At 34.4% G+C, this 18,023-nt stretch overlaps 1 protein-coding gene across 1 annotated transcript in view; it reads left to right on the forward strand.

Moving 5' to 3' along the window:
- The first annotated feature begins 3,135 nt into the window (after window positions 1–3,135).
- The window catches only part of TDRD12 (tudor domain containing 12), a 34,936-nt gene continuing 20,048 nt past the window's right edge, over window positions 3,136–18,023 (forward strand). The window contains 11 exon segments of the mRNA XM_062586598.1: window positions 3,136–3,159; window positions 4,032–4,193; window positions 4,521–4,657; window positions 6,098–6,217; window positions 8,200–8,255; window positions 9,707–9,792; window positions 11,676–11,877; window positions 12,494–12,573; window positions 15,356–15,460; window positions 15,854–16,039; window positions 16,741–16,897. Coding sequence (XP_062442582.1) covers window positions 3,136–3,159; window positions 4,032–4,193; window positions 4,521–4,657; window positions 6,098–6,217; window positions 8,200–8,255; window positions 9,707–9,792; window positions 11,676–11,877; window positions 12,494–12,573; window positions 15,356–15,460; window positions 15,854–16,039; window positions 16,741–16,897 — 1,315 coding nt within the window.

Genomic DNA, 18,023 nt, shown 5'->3' on the forward strand with positions numbered 1-18,023 from the left:
TGGAAGATAGAAACGGGAAAAAAAAAATTAGGGTAGTTAGCAGAAGCACTTTTAATTGCTATTCTGCAGTAACAATGGCTAAGTTCTGTTCCTGCAGACAGAAGCTTAAAGAAAAAAATCCTTTAGTCTCTGTAAGTGGCAAATGATAATGGAAAATAATTATGTAATCTCCTACTGCTTTTATCTTTTGCAATCCGATCTTTCAGACTTATTGCAGAATTTTCCTGCTGATCTGTCATTGTTATGTTTTGTGGATATTCTACTAGTTCACTAATGTGGTAGAAAGTGGCTATTAGAAAGTATTTTTTTAGGAAAGAAATGAATCAGCAACCTCAATACAGGTTATTTTCTTATGCAAATTTTTACAAACCAGCATGCTTTGAATTATTTCTGTATTAGCCTTTAATTCTAATTTAGCTTGTGCTGTGTGTCAGAAACAGTACAATACTAAATCTGTAATTTCTACTTTTTAAATTAATAGTCTGCCTCTCCACCTTTAGATTGTTTCGTGAAACTTAAAATACATTCTTTCTGCACCAATAAAAGCAACAGCACCCACTAGGGGGAGCTTGAAGATCAAAATACAAAAAAGGTAATAAAAATGCTACGTCTACACAGAAAATGAGGGTAATTGTTAAATGGAAACATGAATGTCTTGGTATATACAGACAATAAGTGTTTTGTAGCACTAAGTTAAAAAATACTGATGACTAAAGCTGAAGTTGCAAAACATTGAGCCAGTCTAAGTAAGGGCTGCTGACAAAAAAAACAGTGTTTACTTCCCAGCTGCGTGTTCTGTCCCCTTCTCCTAGGCTGGTGTGCTGTCTGTGTAAATGCGGACAGAAAGCAAAGTCAGGCTGAAAAAAAAATTAAGCCTAAATGCAAACGGGGATAGAATACAACAGAATGAACAAACAACTAGATAGCTGTTTTATCACAGAGTTTGAGATGTGGGGATGAAATAATCTTTTCTCTAAAACCTGCACATTGTGAGGCACTCCCAACAAGCTGTTTTCAGCTGAGGATTTTTTTTTCTTTTTTTTTAAGGTGTACAGTTACACTTCAGTGAACAAGCAACACCTGCTTTCTCCCTACCTGCCTGATTTCACTAAGCTTTTAGGAGCACACTCCGCCTCAGAGCGCGGGTCCTCCAGGAGGTCGTGCCGCAGCGACCGCCGCCCGGCGCTGCTTTCCAGCTGCTCCGCCTCGCCCCTCAGTCCGGCGGGACGCCGGCGCCCCTCACAGCCTTGGGCAGGGGCAGCAGAACGGGAGGGCTTTCACCTACGGCCCACTCGCCACAGCGCAACGCTCACACAGTCCGCAAAGCGCTCGCGCTCTCCTCCCGCCGCTTTTAACCGCTCCGCCCTCGCCCGCAGCGCATGCGCAATAGCCGCAGTCGGCAGGGCGCTCCCTCTATACGCGTGCGCACTGGGCGGAGCTGCGCTTGCGCACTTTAGTTAATGCCGCGCGCGGGAAAGTTAGCTGATGACACGTTGCCTCGTTAGCTGCTTCTGGAAGCTTCTGAGGAGAGTGCCAGGGTGTCAGCCTCAGTGTTCGACTAAGCGCTTGTGGCCATAATGCGGCTGGTGATTAAGGTTAGAGGTTTTGCTCCTCTGAGGAGGAATATAGTGCAAGATGTGAAGAAAGCTATGGGGATGGGAGGAATAAACTGGGGAAAAAGTTTCTTAGCAGTCATTTCCTTTATCTTCTTTGGTCTTCTTCACTTACGTTTTTTGAGAGCCCTGTTAGGATGAGGTTGGGAGGAGGGAGAGTGGCTGAGAAGGGCAACCAATTCCCTTTCTGGAAGTGTTTATACCAGAGGTAGGTTGTAACGTAGTTAGGCATCCTTTTGCCTCCTTCCATATGCTTGCCACAAGGCAGTGGTTTAGAGTGAGAAGGTTTGTCAGTTCTTCCTTCTTTCTGAATTAAATATGCTTCATGATGTTGGCATGGCCCTGGGATTTATGCAGACATTCCTATTTTCATTTACTTCTTAGTACTTTAATGGATATGTATGATTACTAGAATTAGATTAGGAGAGCAAGTCTTTTCTGTGGGTATGCTTCATCTGTAATGCCTTTTTTTTATTACTGGTTTTGCACTTCTCAGATGGATGAAGGGAATTTGTTTGCATCTCATGTAATTTTTGAAATTAAAGTATCCTTAAGTGCCTGAGGAAGGAATATGTATCTTTGTAGACTGTATTACAGTGCAGTGCTAGAGATCTTGTTGGTACACTTCTGTGGTATATTACTAGGTACAGCTTCCGAAATAAGCTTAGCTGTTCTGTTGTAGCGTTGAACTTGGAGTAATTAGCACCATCTCAGCAAAGCATGTTGCTAATACAACCACAGGGCCAGAGGTACTGCTTTTGATTCAGCACTAACTTGTTCAACACTAGCTTCAGAAGTGGATGCCCAATGTCTCGACTTTCCTCTCCCAGAATGTTTTGTTGGGCACCTGCCTTTAGGGTAAATTCTTGTGAGCAGTAGGCTAAACATTATACCGATGAAGTTGTGATGTGTGAATCTGCTGTCTGTATCCTAACGTAATATACCTAGGAATTACAATGGAATAATGTATTATCTACAAGCTAAAGCGATTTGCATTCCATTTTGATAATGTCAGATGTCAGTAAGATTTTCCTTGTGTTAAAATCGTTTTCTAAGGTTGCAACTCCATTGTGTTTTTTAGTGATACAAGCATTCCTCTGTGGTGTTTCTGTTCATTTAGTCAGGTACCTAGATTGTTGCAATGCTGTTTTCAACTGTAATATTTCTGTTGACCTTCAAATGTAAGACAATGGCCTATATACTGAAAATAGACTGAAGATAATAGTGTGTTCTGATGTACTGAAAATGGATGTGGTTGTATGTGAATGTGAATGGTGAGTCTTAACTAGGCTTCAAAATAGTGCCTTATCAAGAAAGCAGGTTTAAACCCTTGAACATGTTTTAAACACACATTACCTGCCAACATTAATAACCCTTTCAAAAGCAGCCAAAATCTTTGTGCCTGCTGTGTATGTACACTCCTCGGATATGCTTCAAAACTAATGGCAGCTTTAAAAATGGTTAATTAAATGCTTTTTTTTTTTTTTTAACAGCAGTGTTAAAGAAGACTCAGTAGCTGAGAATGATGGAAGTCTTGATATTAGAGGTATACTGATAATTTTAAATGTTGAAAGAATTGCTATTTGTTTGCTTCAGTGAAGCTCTATGGAAGACAAATTTAGAAATAAGATGATGCCTCTGTATTGCCATTCAGCAGACATTTGTTACACAACCTGTATTTGACCCCTCGTGTATATGTTTTCTTATTTCTCTTAGGTGTTTATCCTGATTTCATTTCAAAAGAGATCAGTAGGGACACTACTGAAACCTAAAATGGAAGATGTGATGTATAATCTTAAACATGATATAGTACTAGTTTCTCTTGAATTCCGTAAAACATTTAGGAAAAAGTTGTTGCTCTGGAACAGTGGGGATCCAGATTAGCTTAAATACTGTGATATAAATGTTTACAAAGCCTGCGCAGAAACCTATGGGCACATTTTAAAGAAGCATGTCTTTTAGGTTTTCCAAGGATGAAGAAAAGTCCATCTATGGAATTCTTTTTTTTTTTTTCATAGTTCTTGAAGACTGTGAAATTACAAAGCTTTGTCTTTGCACTTTACTTACAGCGTTCAATTTAAGCAATTTTTAAAATAACATTATTACCTTTTATAATGCACATGTTTTGTTAACTGAAATGCTAAAGAAACTTCCGAGGTGGGAAATCATTTAGTGAACTAGTGATCTGAAGCGGAAATACGTTTTTCTTGTTAACATTCTGTATGTGAAGTGTCAGTTGCCATAATTTTTAAGGTACCTGTCTTTAAGTCTTACTTTAGCTTTTACTGCTCAGATGTCCTTAACAACATCTCACCGTTTTAGTGAGAGATAATACTATTTGTTTTAACCTGTCTTCTTCTTTCTTCCCCCCCTTTTTTTTTTTTCTTTTTCCTTCCCTGTGTTTCACTTTTTAATTAGATTGAAGATCCAGGTTGCTTTTGGGTTACTGTAAAAGGATGTGGGCCTTATGTAGTCAACGAAAAAGAATATAAAAACCTGAATGCTGAAATGAATCAGTTTTATGACAAATCTTATCAAGATGCAGATGAAATAAAACCACTAACGTTAGAAGAAGGCCAGGTAAAATCATTACTCTATTATGTACACAGAGAGAGAAATTGCATTATGTACAGAGAAAGAAGTGGCATTTCTGTTGGTTTGGGAGTAAAGTATCCTAGCTATGCGTTAACCTTCTTTGAATATCGGTGTGTAGTAAGGTAGAGAATGGCATCCATGCATATTATATGTACTTCAATGTAAACTTCATAGCTACTTAAACTGTAATGCTTGCAGATAGAAAGAAAATTGAGGTCTGTATAATAAATACTACATTCTTGCCTCTGAAAAAAGCTATCAGTATAACAAGCTCTGTTTAGAAGAAGTTACTGTCTTTGTTTTTTCTTTCAGATTTGTGTGGTTTTTAGCAAGGAACTGAAATGCTGGTGTAGAGCAGTTATTAAGTCAATCATGTCCTGTACAGATCATTATCTAACAGAATGTTTTCTTGTGGATTATGCCAAATATATTTCCGTTAAATCAAATGAGTAAGTGTTAGTTTTCTCTTTGAGACTGTCACTGTAACATACTTGTTAGTTAATGCACACAAAGGTTAGCTGTCACAAGGCTTTGGTTTAATTAAGGTGTGGGTTGTGTGTGTGAAAGACTGCTAGGTATATGATGGACCTTTGCCAGTGTGGATGCAAACTAGTCTTTGTTCTGTGTTTTAAAAATCTTTTCTATTGCAGATCTTTCTTTAATAAAAGAAAAAAAAAAGAGAGAAACTGAAAAAATTACAATTTATGTTATGTCTGAAATGTACAGTTGCCAATTAACATTATTTAAATAATATTTATCTTCCTTATTAAGAGATTATTTTTAATCTTGGTAGAATATAACCAGTTAAGATCACTGGCAAAACATACAGAAGCAAGATTTCAGTTGTTGAATATCTTTGATATCTACACATGGTAGTAGTTTTTGTTGTTACTGTTTTAAAATTCAATGTATTAGCTTGTTTACTTTATTAAGAGCTGACAGTCTGACTTTACATGGTGTGAAAAGGTGAATTTTTCCCTTTTTTTTCTAATTCTGAATAAAACCAGTATGAAACCTACTGTTTCTAAAATCTTGAAATAGAGCAAACAAGCAAGCCTGTTTCAATTCTCAGATTCAGATACAGTTCCCTTGTTTAAAATACGCAGCTTTGAGTACAAGAATTTTTATTAAATGTTAATATTAAACTCTTGAAGTAATTTAGCGGAATGAAGAAAGCTTATTTTAAAAAAAAATTACGAGTTAAATGATTTTTTTTAACTATATGTCTGTTTATCAAAGAGCAGCTTGATTATGCTGTGAATTAAGAAGTATGTTCTGATAGAAATAAATTTATTGGTTAATTTACCACTTTTTAATAAAAATCTGAAATACAAATCTTAACATATTCTATATAGTATTTTGCTGTTTATTAAAAACCTCTCAGCAGACTGACTGTGAGGGATGATTACTTATCAATGAACATTTTAGTGACAGCTTTACACATTTTTTTGGAAAGTAAGTGAAAATGCAAAGGAGCGAAGTAGATACATTTAAATTAAATTTACTTCTTGTTGATCTTAATCAAATCTGATTTCTCAATCAGAAGTAAGAATTGAGAAATGGCATATGCAATGGCAGATTGCATGCACAATAGCATGAGGGCTAAGTATCATGAAAAGACTGAATTGTAGAAGATAAGTATCAGAAAACTTTCCAGTAAATGGGAAGTGTATTAATTTCCAGAGCAAATCTATTCACTAATTGCTCCTGACAGCACTTCTCTTGGAGAGAGAAATGAAACAAGGGTTCCAGGAAGTTTGCCAGTAGGAGCCAAAATTCTAGAACCATTATCAGGTACAGGATAATGGAAGGATGTGTATGAGGGACCAATAATGTGTGGAGAGAAAAATTTGCTCTGTAAAATGGTATTATTTCTGCTTGTTTTTAAGCATTCGAGTTGCAGTGGAAGCATTTATGCAAATTCCATATAGAGCAAAACAGTGTGGACTGTATCGCACAAAGCCAGTGACTTTGCATATCAACTTTTGTGAAGATACTGCAAAAATAGTGTAAGTAAAGTTTAAAGGTAAGTGTACCATAGTCATAAATGTTTTAGATGTGAAACCTTGTTGCAGAATTTTCTCAGAGATTTGTTTTAGGAAGAACATAAGAAAACAGATTTGGGAAACTTTATTTCAGGCAATTGGTTCATGAACAGAACAAGCTGCACTTTCAAACTAAATAGTTGAAGTTTCCTCAGTACCCCGTTGAAAGCTTCCAGGATCTCTTAATTTTGATATTTTCTTTAACAAGTTCTGGCTTGAACGGCCTATGTAATTCAGAACTTTTTATAAATGTTAGATATTTTCTAAAAGCCTGAGAGGAAATCTGCCATCTTTCCCGTAGTTAGAATAATCACTTACTAAAGACGTAGGAAGTTATGTTCACAGTTCTATCTGTGTTGAAGATTTTCTTCCTTCATGTTTTTGATGCATTCTTCCCTTCAAACAAAAACCCATCTACATGGAGTCAAAAAGAGTTTGTGGTTAGTATGGTGTCTCTACCTCCCACCCCCATTCCTAGCTTATATTCCAGTTTCATGATACCATGACTCTCAGACTTGGTGAAAATACTACTTTTAGACTAAGCAAGTAGATGTCTGCAGTTTCAGAATTCACGTTGTCTGCTTATTCCAATTTGATTGCAGTAAGTTGAGTAAGAATGTTATACAGGTTGTTTATTTCATTAATGAGACTTGGACTTTATCATTGATCTGTTTTAATTTTTTGATACTTATTTAGACACTTCAGAAAACTTAGATAAGCTTCTAGCAGTTCTTGTCCTTCCTTTGCCACCCCTTGAACTGTTTCTCAATATCTAGCACATACTTTCTTTACTAGTTCATCTGTTTATGCGGTTTCTTGCATGTGTACTGCTTACTTTCTTTTTTTTTTTTTTTTTTTTTTTGTGGTCATTCTACGTTTAGCCGAACTTAAGGTCTGCAGCATTGTTTTTAGATAGCTTTCTTTTCCATAAATCTGCCTCTCCACATGTGTGTGTGTGTGGGGGGGGGGGGGTGTTGTTGTGGTTTTTTTTTTTTTTTTTTTTTTTTTTTTTTCCTTTAATTCCTGTTGTACTTCCCATATCTTTTTACTGTCAGTTTCATCTAATTGCAGTTGTGAAGCACTGGAATAAAATTTCCACTAGGGTCTGTTGGTAATGCAGAATAGGTTTGTATTCTTACTATTCTTACCTTGAATTTCAGGAAGCTATGTTGAAGACCCTGTCAATTTGAGAGGGACATGATTAGTTCACTGGGGAATATAGCTCAATAGCAAGAAACCTACTTGGCTTTGCATGTTACTAAAGAATATTTGGAAATAGATGGAGTCAGGCAACTTATATTTTTCTTTAGAAGAAGAAAATTTGATTTGATTTCATTACTGTGACAGAACAAATATTATTCTAGTTTGAACTGAAATAGCATATACCTAGAGTGGGCTATCTCTAAATTATCGGAAAGGTAATAGGTATATAAAGGATGCAGCTGTGTCTGTCTTAGTGCTCTTTATTTGATTACTTAAAAATATTTTTATACTTGCAGCTGCAGATTGTGGTAAAGACAATTTTATGTTCTGTTATAGGCCTTGTAGTCTTCAGCACTTTAATGTTTGTAAAGTACTTGTTCAAAATTACTCACTAGTTATTAGAAATTAAATAGAATTTTAAAAAAGTTGAACAAGAATTCTGCAAAACACATTAATTGTGTTTTTAAGTATCCTGTTTTATGTTGGATGGAGGCCATCGGATCTTGACAAAACTATATCCAGTAATATTTAATCAGAGTTTAGTTTATTGATAAACTATAAAGCATGGTTATAAAGACTAAACTTGTACTATAAGTAGTAAGATTCTGCTAATGTGTTCTAGTGGATGCAGTTCTTAAGATTGGTCATGATTTGAGACAAGTCATTTTTCATATGCATTGATTTTCATAATACCGTTTTAATTGTTGATGTTACGGGGTAACTGGTTGTGTGTATTTCCCTAGACCAGCCAAAAGATGGGATTGTGCTGCTACTCGGTATTTTCAAAGCCTTCTCAAAGGTAAATAAAATATGCTGTCAGAATCGATTGATGCTTTTACTTTGGGAAAAATAGACTATCAGAGCAATTAAGTGCCTGGGTTTATGTGTTTGATTAATTTTCACAACATATAACATACACAAATTAAAAATGAAGTTGCGTAATTTTTTTTTCTTGTATGAGTTGACTAAGCCAAAACTATGAATGGATCTGTGCCTTGAGTATTGTGGGCTTCTGTGCCATGTAAACCTTGATAACTGATTAGATGGTATCTGGCTTTGGATTTCTCAGGCAGGCTAAATAGTATAACACTCATGTATAACATCTGTTTTGGATAGTGAAACCTTTCCATGCCATAGCTTAAGACCTCTGATTCAGCATCCCAGCCATCTTAGCTAGCTGCTTATGTTGGGTAGTCTAGTACTGAAATGGCAGGGTCTGTCTTACCAATTTACCATTTCATGTGTGTAACTTGATCATAGTTATGTTATTTAATAGATTGTACTTCAATTAGATATTTAATAAACTAGAACCACCTGCTTTCCAGTCTGTTTTTTTACTTTCCCACATTCAGTGTTCCAGTAGCTCATACAGTCTTTCTCGTATCTAGCCTTCTGTTTTGCTATGAGACAGCTGTTGGTCTTATAAGAAATATATACTAAAATTGTCTTTAATCCTCTTGCTAATATGCTTCTATCTGAAGAAAGCACATACTTTTTTTTATATGGCTTTTGTTCTACTTGTGAGTAAGCAAGCATTGAGAGGGAGAGGATGAATATGTAAGTAATAAAGAGTTTTTAGGCTGATAATGTGGCATAGTAATGGGAACATAGTGCTTTTCATGATTTATCCTGTTTCTGTACACATCTTAAGTGTCATAGATTATTATGCAAAGTAAAGGTTAGTAGGGAGCAATGCTAACATTAAATTTAATTTCAGAGATATCCCTAGGCTAGAGACTGTTAAGAAATAATTTAAACTTTTATTTACTAGTACATTAGTAGCATATACAGAAGAATACTTCAGAATTTTCTAACAAGCATAATAATTTAATACCTAAATTTATTGTTCAAATAAAGAACATAACCGAACTATTCAAATGTGCAAATATGTTTGTCTTAAAGAAAAGTAGATCTTGTGATTAGAAAGTATGCGTTTGTACTAAAGATTGTCTGAGACTAAAAGATGAACTAAAATTTTTAGTGTAGAACTAAGACTAGTTTTGTCCTTCCAAAACCAAGGACAAGTTAATTCTTGTAATTTGGATATTTTTTTTTATTGCATTATTATACTCCTATTTCATAAAAAAGCTATGACATTTGTACTAGTTTCTCTTCAAATAAATAAGTTTCACATTTTTTTTTCCCTCATGTAATTTTAGTCTAGTTTGGAAAGTACAAGCGGAAATACTGATAATGTGGTAAGAGGTTAATCTTTTTCCTTGTTTTTTGTGCTTCTGTTACTACATTTAGCGACTACCCAAATCAGAGCTCAGTTATGTGCTATCAAGGGTGACAAATTTGATGTTCTTCTTTATGTGACAATAAAAAATGAAAAGGTAAGATGTTTATATCTACAGATCTGTTCACACATGTCACTATATAAATCATAAAATTACAATCAGTTTAAGACTGAGTTTAAGTGAGTTTATAATTTCTGCCAGGTGCAGTAAAAACTAGTCATTTACTTACTGAAGGGTTCTTTTGTTTGTATTGTTCATCTCTTTCTAGAGGGATTCTGAGAGGCAAAAATTCTACTTTTTTTCCAGTGCACCTTTCTTTTGAAGTTATTGAATAACAAGTGAAGTGTAACTCTGTAAAACTGCGCAGATGTATCTTAGATAACCAAACGAAAGTACACGTTCTCATAGAACATATAGTTCTTTCTGCAGTTTTGCCTTTTCAAATAGTTACTTAATTTCTATCACCTTCTGGTTAAGCTGTGAGTTGTATCATTTATGATCTAGCTTGGTTTAGGTCCAAGTACAACTATTGGAAGAACAGAATAGATTACAAGAAAGAAACTGTAAGTGAGGCTCACAGAAAATGAATGATTGGTTCCAGAAGGTGTTTTTCTGGTGATTTTAGCCTGTTTAAAAATTCGAACAACAGCAATTATCTGAATAGGTCCATTTTATCCACCACAGCAACCTTGTTTGTCTTTGTTTTCTTCTTGACTAAATTTTTTTTTTTTTTTTTTTTTTTTTTTTTTTTAAGGAGCATGCAAATAAGAGAAAGCAAGTATTTTAGGGATATCTGTATTAGATACCCCTAAGAGTTCTTTTCCCAAACAACATATTAAATACCTAGAAAAGCATGTGAAAGCTAATATTAAAGCCAGATCACTTTCATTTTAAGGTAGAGTTATTAGAAGTAAATTGAAATGATCTGGAATTATCTTGAATGAATTTTTGGAGTGTTCTCTTGAATTTCCTGTAACTGTAATGCACAGCTGCTTATACAAAAGCATTTGTATTTTGGAGGTTGCAGCACTTAAATGCCCAGTTAAATGATATGTGTTTCAAAACCCAATACCTGTTCTTAAGCATTGGAGTATTTGTCTTTGCTTTAAAAAAAAGAAGTGAAATAATGTCTTTTGAGTTCTTAAACTTTTGCAGTTCTTAACATTGAATTAGTCTGCACTCTGCATTGAAATGTTACTTTAAAAATATGCAGTAATTCATTCAAATGAAAGACCATTTTGAATTTATTTTTCTATACCTTTTGTGGTATCTTCCTTACATTATTATGCAACTGTCTTAATGAAAAATCTTTAAATACCATTCCACACTTTCTCTTACATAAGACTATGTCCTCGAACCTCTAGAAAAAGTAGGTCCACTTGCATAAAACGGGTAACTTGACTTTTGCTAAATCTTTACTGTAGCTACTGTATAACTTAAGCCGCCCTTCAATATTATGTATAAATTAATTTATTTAAACATTACTTCTGAACTGGGATTTACCAAAGCTTTTAATGCTGGAGCTGTGATCTGTACTGTAGATAATAACTTTGAAGGTGCATACTAATTCTAATCTCTTCTATCAGTTTATAATCCCAAATAACAGTAGTGTCAGTGATCTTGTTTGAGGCAACAGGATTTTAGAATTTTGAGGTATAGCAATATTGTGTCCTGCCATTTCTTGATTTTATGCTTATGTTGAATCCAAAAAAAATCAGTGTGACTTCTTCAGTTTTGAATTTTTAGAGGGTCACAGAAAGAGTTATTGGAATACAAAATTTTAATGAGAAGTATCAAATTGACAAGAAGCTAATGCTGCTGAAGATGTATGAAGACTTGACTTCCTTTTCTGTTCTTCAGAAACAATTCATGAACACCTTTTCAGTCTTGCTATTGTTTAAAACTTCAGATATATCCTAAAAAAGTGTGATATAGTTTATTGCCTTTTGATACTGGATATGAAATACCTTGTTTTGTAGGTATGCGTTAATGATGATCTTGTCTCAAAGAATTTTGCTCGTTTTGAGGAGGATAAAGAGAACACAGAGCATCCTGCAAATGATCAAGAGAGCCAGACATCACTAAATGTTGAGTCTCCTCTTCTACTGAAAATTGTTAATCCTGCACTTGCTGTGAGCCCAATTCCGTCTCAGGAGAAGATATCTAAGAATCTTGAAACAGGTGAGCATTCTATATATCAGAAACAATCATATATACAGTGTATCATGTATCTTTAATTGTATATATTGAACCTGGACCTTCTGTTTTGATTTGAGTCCAACAATTGGATCAAGTAGTTTCTTCCAGCAAAGAATACATACGTATCACAAGAGCAGTTAGATCACCAGATGCAGGAATATTGTAAAGCTTTTTGTAGTGTGTAAGACAAAGAAGAGCTAAGAATGAGTTGATATGGCTGATAGCATTAGATGTTCTTACTAAAATTACTTTTAACTTTGATCAGTAGAGGGTTTTTTTTTTTTTGAGTTTGGAGGGCTTTATTTGAACGTAGGTACTTTAAAAACTGTTATTTACTATAAATTATTTAGTGTTTCAAATCTTTTTTTTTTAATGCAACTTTTTTTGTCAATATTTTAGTTTATCTGCATAGTTATCTTTTAGAACTGTAAAGCTAACTGCATAGGTGTCTTCCCCCCTCCCCCCCATTAGAGAGGAAATGATGCAAGAAACTCGACAAATCTGGGGCAGCCTACTGTAAGTAATACTGGAATACTGGTTTTGTATGTGCTCAGGCAACTTAAAAATTCTGTAACACATCTGATTATCTTCTTCCTAGGTCATGCTGTTTCCAGGTCCTGTACAGGACTGTACAGTCACCAAATGTCAAGCACAGGTCTAAATGGAAGTACTGAATCTGTAAGTATTGTATTTCAGATTATATTATCAAAGTTAGATAATGAGTACTATAATCATCTAGCTTGTTCTTCTATGTAACGTGAATCTGGGACTACACTAGTTCTTGTTGTATTTCAGAACATTCTACTTCAATCTTTTTTTTTAATGCAGAATGTAAAAATGCATCATTGCCTTTAAAAAGTTACCCTTCCGTATGCACTCCTTTGCTTATAGTTTTATGAAGATGGTAGCTCTCTTTACTAGACTTTTTAGTTCTCTGAATATATAGCAAGGTGAATTTTAATGTTTACCTGTAAACAAAATAGTCCTTACATTATACCCTGATAAGTGTTCCTGAATTCTCTTCTTGTTCTTGAGTGTTGAATTGTGTACTGAATTACACAACTGAAACTGTGACACTCCCATGGAAAGAAAGGAAAACAAATTGGTGTCTTCTAGACAGATATTGACTAGTGTGTCCGGTCTTTCTCTTTAAAGATCTCATGTGCTGTCCTGTGTACTCTTCTGTGAGAGATTTAAAGAAGAGAATTGCTTTTTTTTGTTAGCAGTGGCACTAGCTCTCCCCTCAGCTCAGAGGAAAAGGAATTTTACAGATGTTATTTTTTTAGCTCTACTGGGAATTGGAGGATGGCGACCACTCTTGAACTTAACCTGGAATATCTTAGTAAAAGTTTTTTTTTTTTTTTTTTTTTTTTGAAGACCACCATGAAACCATGATGAAAATAGTAACATGGATTGTTATTGGAGCAGAGCAGGGTTACTGTTACACCCTTCCATGAGTGACTAGCTGAATTATTTTTACCAGCCACTTGGGTGATGCAGGTCTTTCTGGAGAAGTTGTATCTATTTGATTGCTTGTGATTCATGGTGAATGCCAATAAATCCTCTCTTCAGTAATTGAAGATCTTTGGGGTGACTTGAGATTTAATACCTGCTACAGCTTACTCCCTTGAGGAGTTGCTCTGTCATGCAACTTAAGTCCATGCACACTCACTTTGTAAGTATGCATGTGGATAACCTACTCTGAAAGCCAGCTACAGATAACCTGTTTTTATTTTAACTCTGGTTTGTAGTGTGCAAGCTTTGGGGTTTTTTGTTTTGTTTTAAAGGCACGGTATGTGTGTATGAACTAATTAATGTGTTCCTACTGTAAATCATATTGATTTGAGTCCCCATTTAGAGCTATAACTTGAGATATGGCCATAAACTAATTTTAACTGTGTGCGAGTGATGTTCCTGTATCGTTCTTGAGTCTTAATAAAGAAAACACTGTGATGTAACAAGTTAGACTTTTTCCCTGAAGTTTCTTTCATCAAAATTTTTGCTATAATCAATCAAGCTTGCAATTTTTTACAAAGAGAAATCCAAATAGTTGGAGAATCCTAGAGTTTGATAATTCAATTTTAACTCTGTAGACTTAAATATAAAATGTTGGGCTTGAGCAGTATTTTAGTGTTTAAAAATCTTTGTCTTGTTAGATTGTCAAAGCAATGTCATGTTTCCCTTTGGAGGAAAACACAGCTATTCCTGTTCACACAGACAGGTATGGTTCAATGTGTAGAATATTTAAAATAGTTATGTAACCAAGTTTGTAGGAACCGTAGTTTGCTTTTAGTTACTATTCTGAGAAAGTTTAGGAAAAAATGATAAATATGCTTTTCAGGAAGAGGGGGATTTGAAGTTGCTGACGTTCGTCTACACTACACCAAAAATAGCAATTCCTTCTAAAAAAATGTTTGTTAAACTATTTTTTTTTTTTAGGAAGTACTGCTCTACACATTAAACAGATTAAGTTGTTTCAGTTGATTCTTAGCAGTTGATTCTTAGCATAAGTTACAATATTTTCACACTTGATGAAATGAGAACATGATTTGTGCTATGCTTGCTGATTTCCTAGGCTGCATGTCAGCTGACAAATAAGTGATAAGGCTGAGGTTTTTCTTGATACAGCTTCTAACTAATGTGAAGGTTCCTCTTCCATTCCTTGAAACTTTAAGAAACTCTTTTCCTACATTCAGATCTGAAGTTTTTTTTTTTCCCAACTTGAGGGAGTTACCTATTAATTTTTATGAAGCTTGCTTTTGTGTTATTTTTAATGTTGAAAAACTAGTGTTAAATTTTCAATATTATTTCCAGAATGATGCTTACTTGATTTTTGTGCCATTAGATTGGAAAGTTTTCCTATTTGACATTTACAATACATCAGAAATAATTCATGAATGAATTCTTGCTTTGTGAGAAGATTTTTAGAAATACTGATGGTATTTATAAACTATATTTTACTCTTTCATTTATGTTGGATTTCATGTCTGGACATTTCTCAGACTCCTGCAGTTCTTAAATTCTGATCCTCTGAAGACACACTTTAATAAAGATGACCAACAGGTATTTTAGGCATTAACTTTCATTTAATTTGTTCTGTGCAAATTGTACTAGTCAGGTTTTTTTTAATTGTACTTTAAATGCTGTAGTTGAGAACAGTGCACAGAACATAATGTGGTTTTTTTTGAGTAGTTTAAGGCAGTTGCTGTGTTACAACAATCTTTAGATCTTGTATTAAGCAAGGGATACTAATAATTTGTCTCACCACTGTGGTCTGTGTAACTGTAAATACACTTTAAATATGATCCTTATATAATAATGAAATCAACTTGTTTTGCCTATTTTCATCAAAATACCATTTTAAAATAAAAGAAATGCTTTTGTGTCATTGTATACAAACTATAACCCTTTTATTACATATAGCCCTTAAAACTGTCTTTCCTTTGTCATATAGTTTCAGAGTTTGCAAAATGTTAGTGCAGAAGGCAACTTTGTTTTCCTTAGCAACAAAATTGAGCCATCTTCAATTCTGGAAACAGCACCACTTTTTGATGATCTGAAAAAGGTAATGCTAATGTTTAGTATCACACTGAATACCTTTAAGGCTAGTATCATGTCTCAACATAGACTTCAGATAATATGTCACTGTGGTGATACAATATTTTGCTTGAGGAATGTTTAGGAAGTTGTTTACATAACTGAATAAATAAAGAAACTTTAGATACTAGTCAGACTTGTGCAGCTTTCTTCTGATCAGCCACTGCCACACATTATAGGATTTGAATGTAGTCTTAGCTTATTAAAGTAATCACCCCCAAAAGATTTTTTTCATACTGCATGCTACAGATGTTTATTGGGAGGTGGGTCAAAAGTCTTTAAAACAGTCGTTGTTTCGTCGTGTTTTGTGGTATTTACGTTTAATTTCTTGCTTTTCATGCGGAACTTTTAATTTCTGTAGGAACTTGCTCGGAAAAAATTTTTAGGCCCTGACTTCACAGAATCTTATTGTTGGCCACCAATAGCTCGAGGATGTGATGTACTTGCCATCTCGCATCAGGGAAATGATCCTCTCTTATATATTCCACCAGTTCTTACGTTTTTGCAGTCGGAAAGTTGCTACAAATCCTTGCTGAATAGGAGCGGAGTATGTATATATTATAGGGTAGTATCAGATTTTCTGTTTTAAAGTACGGATGTAGAAGTACATCATCTAGAAAAAGGATCCCAAAAATGCTGAATGTTTATAACATATAGATCCTAAGTAGTCTTTGTATAGCTCTATGATGTTTGTCAGTTCATATAAGCCCCCTGCTTAAAGGCTTACAGACTGCATGAATCTGGAGGTCTGAAACTCATTTATCAAGTAATGTCTAAGAAATGATTAATGTCATATCACTTAGATACTCCATGAAGCTTTGATCTCGATGTGATAACCTGTCCTCACAAAGTTCACGCTTGTATTTGCTGTTCTAAATATCTGAATTCCTTTTGTAACTTTTATCAGATAATAAGAACAGAATCATTAAGGTTAGAAGGGACCTCTGGAGATTGTCTAGTACAACGTCAAGTAAGATAAGATGCTGCTGTTTATGTTTGAATTTTTGGACATTTTACTATAAGTTGCTGCATGCATCCTTCTTTTTGTTTCCAGGTACCCTGACTTATGATTCCTTCCATCTAGAACATCTGCATTTAGGATACATTATAGTACTTTAAAACGGAAGCTTTTAGTTTTTAAAATCCTGTTTTGCAGACTTTATTTTTGCCTTAAATACTGAAAATAGTATAGTTTAATACTCTGAACTGTTGTCTAATACTGTGTAAAAATTCTGTGTATGTTTGTAGCCATTAGCATTAGTTGTATGTCCTGGATGGAAGAAGGCACAACTTGTTTTTGAATTATTGAAAACATACAGCAGATGCTGCAGACCACTTCATCCCATGTTGATAATAGTTGGGCAAAACAAAGAAGAAGCTAGAAATGTGAAAATTCATCGCGGATGTAAGAACTCCATCACCAACTCCATTAGTAGTGTATAGTGTTCCAGTAATGCTATTTAACAGTAAATGTTATTAAAGCTATTCTGCGCTATTCTGTCTGTGAATCTAACACCTGTATACTCAGATTCTTTGTTTTAAGCACCATGACCATTATTCTTGAGTCAGATTAGTTGTATGGATATGCTAAAGATCATGCTGAACTAGGATTAATCTAGGACTTCCTTGATTTAGAAACAGTTTTGTAATAGATTTGGTTGATATGTAAGCATACATTGCTAACCAAGGTGATTTTTTTTTTTAATAAATATTTGGGGAACAGGTCTGATGCTACTTCAGCATACACATTGGATGTGATTCTGCTCTTAATTAAAAAAATTGGTTAAGTGGTATTAGAAAAGTGAGGGATTAAAAAGGAGATAATAGTTCACTGAAGACAAAGTTGCATAAATTACCTATCTAATGTCATTTGAAGGGTTTTTTATGGCAGTTTTCTTTTTATTGCAATCTGCTTACTGTGATAACTTCAAAGTGATTTGTGTATTTAGTAGTGTGTGGAGGATAACTTGCTGAGAAGAGGTAGCATAGAAGAGATGGCATAGAAGAGGCAAAAAAGTTGTTGAGACTTGCCCTACTAAATCTGTATTTATTAAAAACTCTTTATTTAATTTTGCTAATCTTGTGTGGGCTTTTTGTTAACACTTAACGATCTCGGCTGTGAGATCAGACCATCTTGCTCAGGGCTTTTTTCAGTCAGGTCCTGAAAATCTCCATGGATGGAGACTACAGCGGCAGACTGAAAATGACTGCCAAACAGAAGTCAGACAATAGGACTCAGAGTGTGTGTGGGGGGTTTTTATTTATTTATTTTTATATATATATATATATATATATATATATATATATATATATATATAAAAACAGACATGTATGTATATATATACACACACACTAGCACATATATATACACATTTGTTTCGTGTGTGTATATATACACATACACAAGCGTGTGTGTATATAAATATTCAAGCTGATGCATCTGCAATGCAGATGTGCTCTTTTTAATAAACAAGTATGGTCTATAGCATTTTTACTTACGTTCTTTCAAGTTACGAATTAACAATACACCA

Source organism: Rhea pennata, chromosome 13 (assembly GCF_028389875.1).
Source record: "Rhea pennata isolate bPtePen1 chromosome 13, bPtePen1.pri, whole genome shotgun sequence".
Lineage (NCBI taxonomy): Eukaryota > Metazoa > Chordata > Aves > Rheiformes > Rheidae > Rhea > Rhea pennata.